Source organism: Leuresthes tenuis, unplaced genomic scaffold, assembly GCF_036924035.1.
Source record: "Leuresthes tenuis unplaced genomic scaffold, fLeuTen1.0.hap1 SCAF_19, whole genome shotgun sequence".
In the NCBI taxonomy this organism is placed as follows: Eukaryota; Metazoa; Chordata; class Actinopteri; order Atheriniformes; family Atherinopsidae; genus Leuresthes; species Leuresthes tenuis.
The window spans coordinates 17,658,525-17,668,485 of record NW_027325373.1 but is presented as its reverse complement, the minus strand read 5'-3'; the positions used below and the strand labels follow the sequence as shown (position 1 = coordinate 17,668,485).

General features: G+C 38.3%; 1 protein-coding gene across 1 annotated transcript; it reads right to left on the bottom strand.

Moving 5' to 3' along the window:
• Positions 1-1,831: 1,831 nt before the first annotated feature.
• On the bottom strand, positions 1,832-8,204 carry LOC140276859 (protein CutA homolog). The gene is made up of 6 exons (XM_072371695.1): positions 7,926-8,204; positions 6,461-6,609; positions 3,942-4,001; positions 3,148-3,193; positions 3,029-3,078; positions 1,832-2,180 (listed from the first exon to the last, which is right to left on the bottom strand). The coding sequence occupies exons 1-6, from the start codon at positions 8,085-8,087 to the stop codon at positions 2,078-2,080; spliced, it is 570 nt and encodes a 189-aa protein (XP_072227796.1). The 5' UTR covers positions 8,088-8,204; the 3' UTR covers positions 1,832-2,077.
• Positions 8,205-9,961: the final 1,757 nt, after the last annotated feature.

Sequence of the window (9,961 nt, the reverse complement as noted above, 5' to 3'; positions counted from 1 at the left end):
TAAATCCTCATTTCTGCAAATGTTACAGTTACAGTAAAGCAACACCTAATTATCTATACATCATGCACGGCTGTTGATCGTCAGAAAAACAAACTGATGCTTGTAGTACTTTGCAACATCGATACCTGCATCAATCTTCAGATAATCTCACTGATTTGATGCTGAATCTTACATGAATATAAAATAACATTACTGGGAATTGTAAGTGGTACTTATATTGCACCTCTCAATCAGTCCGATAATAAAGTTATTTGTTATATTTGCCATAATGTGAACACAATTGATTCAAAGTGATTCACATGTGAATGTTTGATAAAGGGGATTAGCATTGTGTATTGTGACAGCACCATCTAGTGAACATGTAATGAATCTGCAGGACAGAAAACCTTTTCTTCTCACTTTGCTCATCAATCTGCAGTTACCCATTAAGGTGCGTTAATGTGAACGGCACATGTCAGCATTTTCAACATTATATGTACATTCACAGTTAAATATGATCTCAGTTCCACTGAAGCACCACACATATGCAACGCCACGAGTTGGTCTGATCTCAGGCCCAGACAGGGGGGATTATTTTGGCTCCACAGACACAACACCAAACTAAACCACGTCTGCATTTCCTTTGTGCACGCCTCAGGCCAGGAACACTCGCTGCACACTGAAGCTCGTGAGGCTTATTGTACATTTTTGCTTCATGATATAACCTTATGTGGTTCACTCGGTTTGTATGATTGCAAATTTGTCAAAAGGCTCTCTGCAAATTTATTACAATTGCCAACACTGGTTCTCTGGTGATCTTTTTTCAATAAATTAGTTTGCTTTTGCTTTTTAAAAGGAGCTTTTATTTGGCCAGCCTTATATGTGCAGATCAAAACTATATTAACTTGCTCTTTTAAATAAAATCAGACAATGGAAGGTTTTTATTAATTGTAATTAGAAATACATAAGTACGTAAGAAAGGTTTGGAGTTAACTAGATATTAAAAATGCAAATCTATCCTCAGTCGTTTGTTGAATGTTAGGTTTTAAGAGGGTTAAATTCAGCAGTTAATTTGGTAAACATATAGACAAACAAATGTAAATTCAGACTTACAAACTACTGTATTAAACTGTGGCATCTTGAACTGCTGAATATTCTTGCTGCTCAGAGGCTTTCTAGCAACAGATTTCACAAACACAGTCTGGAATTCTGGGTCAGAAGAAGCGACATTTCTTACAATGAACAGCAAATGATCAGTACACTTGTTTTAGTCATGTTGTCAATACGTTCAAACACAAACTATAAAGCATGTTAACCCTGCAGGTCTTCACCGGCATCCAGAAATATAACCACACGGTTTTACAATATTGTCATTCATTCTCTTAATTAATCTCATCTAGCACCAGTAAGCAGCTCGCACACATGTCTGCTTACAACTACAATATCATATGTTCTAGAGCATGTTTTTTAAATCTTTAATTATTCTCTATTAGCTGACATAGAGAAAAGTGCTCATTCTTTCCGCTTCTTTATCTATAATAACAGCAATGCTTAAATAACAAGGACTAATGAGGTGTTCTGACAATGAACCATAACCGAGGTGAAATAAACTGAATTAATAAATACTTTTATTAATATCACTGCGGTACAAAATTACTGAGGTAAAAACTGATAAATAAAACAATAAAAATCTGTCAAAGTGCTGCAAAGTTGCACAGCAGTGAAACAGAGAAGTGTGGTTGACACCATCATAATACATAAATACATACAGAAATCAGCAGCTTGGTGATGTCTTAATCAACAAGCTGATTAGCAGAATAGATTCCAAAGTATCCATTATCTCGCAGACGGTGTTTTCTATAAGAACTGTGTACTGACTAACAGCAAATCTCACTTTGTGCGAAAGAATTTCAAGGGAAAAGCCCAGAGGAATACAAAAGTGTAAATATCAGGTGACAAACTGTAACTCGACTGAGAGCTTTCTCTATTCTTTCAAGTCTTTGATCCGCAGCCTTCAAACAAGCCGTGCACACGCATGGCTCAGTAGTCTCTGTTGGCCGCAGTCCATGCTGAGATTGGCGTTTATTTCAATGAAGCATCAGTCATCTGGAATGGCTTCATCCATCCACTTCATGTAAGCCAGACTCCCGTGCTCCACGGGGAAACTGAGCACCTCTGGGTTTGCATAAGGATGAACAGACCTTGAAGGGCGTCACAGAACAGGTTATAATGCAAGGATTTCTTCAGATAAGTTAACACTGCAGGGAAAGTCTGCACTTATCACAGCTCTGCTCAAACAAACCTTGGATTGTTTCTTATTTGGAGTGTGTTTGGGTTGGTTTGTCAGCAGGATAATTAAAAACACATAAGGCAGATTTGCGTGACACTTTTATCCCAGCTAGGCTAAAGGCCAAATGTGCTTTTGTTTTATATTTTCATGCAGTGTCAGGCTCTTCTTCTTTACTTAACCCATTTAACCTCTTTTCATGGCTGGTACAGCTCCAGTGTTACATCAGTATTTTGTGGAAATACAAACGCATTCAAAAGAACAACTGCGATATTATTCTTTTAAACACAAAGCACAAAGCTTGTCTGTATGTGGTGACTGTATTTACCTGTTTGAAAAAAAAAGAATAAAAAATAAAAGCCGCAGCAAACTGTGAATAGTAGGGCTGGGTTTTGCTCCTGATTTCCCGAACCAATTTCATTCCAAATCAGAAGGAGTTAATCCAAATAACTCAGTTTTAGTACAAATTTGGCTTGACTGTAAAATAGATTTTCACAAAAATAATTGGAAATAAACAAAACAAACTACTTAGTCAGGTGCATTATTAAAAATGTTGCTTTTTTTTTTTGTTAAGCTCCTCTCGGTCAGACATACTTTCTTCATCCAAAATGCTACCACACATCAGCCTTGAGGTGTGTGTTTCTGTCATGTTTTCCCTCTCCTCACACACAGCACAGGCTCTTCCCCCCATGTTGTGAGTAGTCATGTGATGAATAAATGAATGAATGAACGAACTACCATGAAAAACAGCAGCAAACGTACCTCACATAATCTACAACCTGCTGGATCTTGGAGGTCTTTGTTTTCACCAGCTGCAGCAACGAGATCTCGTCAAATATGTCTTCTTTTACACCTGACCACAACATTGCAAGAGGACTTACCATTAGGATCTCACTTGCATCCTGGATTTCACCTTTCCAATAGTACCTAAAAAAACAAACAAAAAAAACTTGTACAGGGGCAATGTGCTTTCAGGCACTGAAAAATACCACGATATGCTACAAAGCCTTTGATTTCTGTCACAAAGGCCCTCAGAAAAAAACTGTATTTACAAAAGAAAACAACTTTTACCATGATTTGTAGGAAAAAAATGGCAGGTGTTTATGGTGAGAGAAGAAAAACCACTTCTGTAATTCAAATAATGTTCTTGTGTACTGAGAAAAGCAGCACGACTGTTTCATGTCAACAACATGAGCTATGATTATGTGAAGCGAAGCTCATCCATTGCCAGCGCTCACACTCCCTGACCGCCTCTCTCAGTGCTCTCACCCTGAAACTAATCCAGCTACATCCTTTGTTTTTAGGCTAAACCTCAATTCAGTGAGCAGGTGTAACGCTGGCTTTCTGCTCAGCCTCCCTTCCTCCTCTGAAGTCTGAGTTTTTCCTCCTTGTGGTTATGCATTAACAGGGAAACTAAGTCATGCATGCATGCGAAAACAAAAAAAAACAAAACAACTGCTTTCATGGCTAACTGCATCTCAGAGAGAAAGCTTTCACATGTAGAACCTTTCAACAACACGGTTTCCAAGAAAATCAGCTATGCAGAGAAGTGGAAAAGACGAGCGCCGTGTGCTTGTTGTGTTTGTGCCACTGCACACGTGAGGGACATCGGAATTAATCGAGCCTTTGTGATTGTGTGTCAGGTGGGTGGAAACGTGTGTAAGGTATGATTTACATTGTGGCGGTCCTGGAGTGAATGTTAATACTGGCTGCCAGTCGTCTTTCCATGACGGCCCTGAGGGAGAAAAGAAAGATGCAGAAAGGTTGAGTGGAAAAAAAGAGATCGGTAATCTTGGAAAAAGGAAAGAAAACTGAACATCGTTCTCCAACTTTTTCTTTATCATTTGATCTATTACAGTGCGAAACTGAATCTTTAACCATAGTTCTCATCAAGCAGGGTGAGGGAAAACTAATTTTGTGATAAAGATTTAGAATAAACCGCTGTGTGACTACTTCCTTGACATCTGGTTGAATACGGACCTCGGTCCATATGTGACATGTGGCCGAAATGCCAACAAAGAGAATGACAGAGCAAACTATCAAACTACTACTGAGTGGACTGACTTTGAACAGCATAAACGGCTTTGACTAATTTGCAAACCACACAAAAAAAGTAAGCACAATCCTTTAATCAGCACCCTGATTAAAGGAATAGTTTGAAGTGCCTTATTTGTTGTGTTAAATAAGGACACTGATACCACTCTGTTCAGTGAAGTTGAAGCTACCACCTGTGGGAAAATAAAACCATTCCAGCCTACAGGCACCCTTACATCTCATGAACTGTGGTAACTTTTGGGATTAATCTGCAGAGTGAAAACAGAATTCAATCATTTAGGAATCATGTTGTGATGTGAGATGATTCATTCTCCTTTGGCATGTGCTGGGTGTTGTTTTTCAGCGAAGCTGTTACTCTCCTTCATGAAGTACCAAAATAAATTTTGGAAACGCTGATGCGGTCTCACTGTGCTTTGTTAACAGAAGTCTCCACCACAATGTCAATTCTATCTTTAATAGAACATAGAGCAGGTACCTCATATAATGTTAAAAGTGAGTTTGTTTTGGATGATAACTGACAGTTTGTTGCATCAACCCCTCTTTTATTTGATGATGTCTTTCAGAGGTGTTTGAGCCCATGTTTGTTAAGGTTGTTATTAATGGAGTGCTGCCTGAAGACTTGCAGATCACGGCCATGCGATACCGGTTTCCAGTCTAGTGCCTTAACTTTTGAATAAAGAGATTTCTATGCAACAAAAAAAAAGTTGATACATACGTTCTGTTAATTTCAAAATATAATTAATTCTGTTAAATTCAGAATAGAATTTAAGATTCTTCTCCTCACATATAAAGTTCTTAATGACCGAGCTCCATCATATCTTAAAGATTTAATTGTAAGATATTTTCCTAACAGAGCACTTCGCTCCCAAACTGCAGGTTTACTTGTTGTTCCCAGAGTTTCTAAAAGTAGAATGGGAGGTAGAGCCTTCAGTTATCAGGCCCCTCTCTTGTGGAATAAGCTGCCAGTAAATGTCCGGGAAGCAGACACCCTTTCCACTTTTAAGATTAGGCTTAAAACTTTTCTTTTCGATAAAGCTTACAGTTAGGGATGGCTCAGGTAATCCTGAAACATCCCATAGTTAAGCTGCTATAGGCTTAGACTGCTGGGGGACCTCATCTGTCACACCTTTCCTCACTTTGCTCTCTTTTTCCCCCTGTTTAATTTCAAAATTGATTTTATGTACATGTGACATTATTGTGGTTATTAAACTATGTTTCCCTGTTCCAACAGGTATCCTTTGAATGGTGTTATGGTGTTTTTCCCCCCTCTTTTCCCTCTTTTCTGTCTTCTCAAACCCCAGCTGGTCGAGGCGGATGGCCACCCTTCCTGAGTCTGGTTCTGCCAGAGGTTTCTTCCTGTTAAAAGGGAGTCGTTCCTTTCCACAGTTGCCACAGGCACGCTCAGGACGGGAGATTGGACTGAAGACACATTTCGGTGCAATCTGTTGGTTTCCTTAGCTAGGATATTAATTTTTTGAATTAGCTCTATATGAATTAATTGGATTATGATTACAATGAATTGAATTCCAATTGGCTTGAATTGGACTATATTACTTAAGTGCCTTGAGATGACAATTGTTGTAATCTGGCGCTATATAAATAAAATTGAATTGAATTGAATTGAATTGAATTAAATCCCCTTTGTTTGTTTAGAAAATAACAGTCAAAACCTTTTGACCGTAGTGACGAACCCCTCCTCATCTTTGGTTTTGAAAGGCTTTTATAGTTTTTCTAATTTTAGACAAGACCTAATGTGTTGCTGATCTGATACCAGTGAAATATTGAGTTGTTTCACCAGGCGATTTGAGACTTTAATACATTTCTAATATATTGTTGTGTTGTTGTTGTTGACTATTGAAATAGTATTTCAGTGGCTGATAAATCGTTTTAAAACTACATGGCGGGTTTACATCATTCATGAATCTTTAGATTATTTATTTACTTGACAGTTCCAACTTTTTTTGGTAAAAAGGATTCGAAGTGAAGCTAACTTACAGGTGGTTACATCATGCTTAGTTAAAAGAATGGTGATGATGTTTTCATCCAACACAAAAAGAAAGTGAATATTTGTGTTTCCCAAAACCTAGACATATTTTTTAGATTAATTGTATAATCAAACACGAAGCGACCACTCCATACCTGCCAATGTCCTTAGCTGCCTGCTCATTCGGACTGTTGATGAGAACGACAGAATAGTGGCCCGGAACGTAGCTCCCGGTGAAAACTGCATGAAGCTGGACCCCAATGGAATACAAACCAGGATACATGGCCACCGACAGGACCAAGAACTGGAGAGAGTTGGATGTGTTTCATTTGTAAGACGATCAAAGCACGTTTGTACCATATTTGTTTGATGACATTTGTTGTGAGGAGGCAGATAAGTGTGTACTGAGAGAAGCTGCTAGAAGAGAGAACAAAAAGTAAATCTTCTGAAGTTCAAAGTGAAAACCATCTATCTTGTACAAATTCTGCTTCCCTTCTCTAAAAGCTGTATAGCACCGCCATATAATGTTAATGCATTAAAAGTCTACATTCTATAGATCTACAATACTCAGGTCCCAAGCCACCATTCATTTAGCTATATAGTGCATTGAAAACAGGGTTCAAACATATATGGAAGAGCTGTATATAAGGCCAAAACACTTTTACTTGTGAGTCACTTTCTAGTATGAGCACCTTTACTCTTCAACACAGCCTGAATGAACCCTCTAAGAAAAGTTTTCTTTAAGTAGTTTTCAGGAATAGTTCTCCAGGCTTCTTGAAGCTCATCCCAAAGCTCCTCTTTGGATGATGGCTACCTTTTTTAATCTGTTCTCTGTCAAGACGATCCCACACCGCTTCAACAAAACATTCCAACTGAAAACGGTCTGAAAAATGAGTGACAAAGCAGAGGATGTCTAAAGAAAAGCTTTGAAAGACATTCAGAGAACTTATTGCTCAAGACCACTTGAAAATGAGAAGAGACTTCAAAGTAAAATATAAGAAAATTAAGGGTGGGTCATGACTTTTGCACAGTCCTGTATCTTATCAAAGTTCTGGTATCCTTCCCTTCTGACAGGGTGTACAGGACTAAGACCTTGAGACAAAGTGTAGCTCTATAGGAGACACGTGGCCCCAAATATTCCTCAAATATGTGTTTCACAGCGTATCCAGTAAAAGGCTTTACATGGAATAAGGAACGCTTTGTGTCAATGCCTGACCTATGACACTTTCAACAGAAGGAGTAGACAGTCAGTGGCAGTTATTGCTGTCCTTCCTTAGTTATATTTGTAATTATCTGAACATTTGGTTGGTATTCTGTCTGATTTCGAGGAATTATAGCTCTATCTAATTGTGTGCGTCACTCTGATAGAACTGCCCCGTTTGGGCTGGGTTGAGCATTTATCCTCTTGTCTTTAGGCACCGTCTGTCACAGATAAATGAGTATTGGCCTTGGACGCAGTGACCAATTTATAATCTGTCCTACTTCTCGCTCCAGTACAGCGCACCATCACAATCCGACAGATGCACTGTAAGGACGGCACAGTTTGTAGAGAATAAACAATAACTCTACTAGAGTAAACGCTTATAAATGTCCACACGGTGACACACAACAGTTTCTCACCAAGCATGTAATGAGCAGCACCGACCGACAGGCAGAGTTCAAAAGTACTTCTTTGAGGCATCGCAGAAGCAGCAAATCCATCCTTTTAGTTGCAACAATTTTCATTCCTAGAGTCCGACTGGTGCTGATAATGCGGAACAAAGTGGACCGAACTCCGTCCATAAACTCCAACAGACGTGCACCTGAGATCAAAATGCTTTAAATGACGATTTACCAGCAAGTACTTTTGTGCGAGGAAACACGCAGCAGAGTCGTAGCCTTAAAAACGAGCTGCACGGTGCCGAGAGGGAGCCGCTTTAGGTCGGATGTTCAAGCACAGCGATATATATCTCTACCCCGTTCAATTGGCGGTTTAACACTTCCTGCAACATTGGTGACCAATAACACCGCAGTTAACCTCTGCTGTACTGCCTCCGGGCTGCGGTCATAAGCGGCTTTCGCGTCTTTATCATAAATACGCGCCTTCCTCACGGCAGAATGGGTTTGGTGATGATGACAAAAAGCTCTGAGGTATTCTTCACTGTTGGAAGGTCTTAAGAGGTATTTAACGGATGTCATACAGTTATTCTTTCGTTTTAAGTAACCAGTTTCCCCTTTTTTATTTATTCTTTGAGGGTTAGTACTCCTGTGCAAGAGAAGAAATCTAAGTTAATTACTTTACATTTGGAAAAGTTTTTAACACTTAAGTTTAACTGTTTAAATGTACTTATAGGCTTTAAGAATACTGTGCTTTTCACCCCACTTCATTTATTTGTTAGAACACCAGTCACTTTTTTGATAAGGAGTTTTCATAAGGCATCATTACAGCTCCACATAAACCTGCTGCAACATTTAACAGCCACCGAAGCCTTGATCACACAAGTAATTGCACAGTAATACATTACAAGTTATAATTTCACATTTTAAATGCATCTTGTCCATACTTGCACGATATATTTTGCATGGTAGTGATACCAGACTGTGCCATGTTTAAAAGCTGAAAGAATATTTTTATGATGTTGATACATCGACTTCTCCCTCATTTTTAGGAAATTTCCGTTAAAGGCCATTCTCTGCTTACACGTTTCAGAAATTTCAAACAGAAAATTAGATAGTTTGTACAGTCCGAGAATACATCTGTAAAACATTGTTGCTGTAAATACACATTTTGGTCAACTCTCACCATGGCACAAATTTACACTTCTTTTATTTCTTTTCTTTTCTTACCATTTTAAACTTATTTTTTTGCTTGATAAGCATTTTGAAAAAACCCAGCACATACTGCTTACTTGTCTAGACAATGTAACGCATACAGTAAAAATACTAGTGCTTTTCTGCATGCGCTGTTGATATAGTCATAAAAATGAAAAATGTGATTGTTACTCACAGAGATGCTTGGTCCATGAGGCCCAAGTGAATAAAGAAGTAGGGCTAATGTCAAAAATAGGAAAAATATGTGAGTGCTTCCTCCAACATTCCCTTAAAATACCAGTTATCTGTAACATTATGTTTTCATATTTCAAAATTGACAGAAAGGAAACTGTTGTGGAAATTTTAGTAAGGCACAGAGTCAGTTGTTTTCTTCTGAGTAGATAATAAGCTTTTATAATAATATATTGCAAGAGAGAACAATACAGTACAAAGTACAGAGCTGCTCTGACCACTGAGGCAAAAAAATTCAGTTATATTGCCCATGTCATCGCTCCTTGGCAGTGACGTGCGGTCAGGAGAGGCAGGTGGAAAAAAATATAATAAACAAATAAATTAAATGTTTGTATTTATCAAATGGTTTGAACTGTAAACTGATTTTCCACTTAACTTAAACAATTCTGACTGTTTTGTTATTAAAAATTGTTGAATTTTCACATTTCCGTTCAAATTTGTGTGTAACATGTTTTGTGTGGTATTTTCTAAATTAGACTTTCAATCAAAACAGGAGGTATAAATAAAGGAAGACCAACATGGGGAGCTGAAAGGTTGGCTTCAGAATACGGGACAGAAGATTACCCGCTCTTTTCAAAGGGAGTGGTACTTTTCTCAACCTGTGACAATGTCTG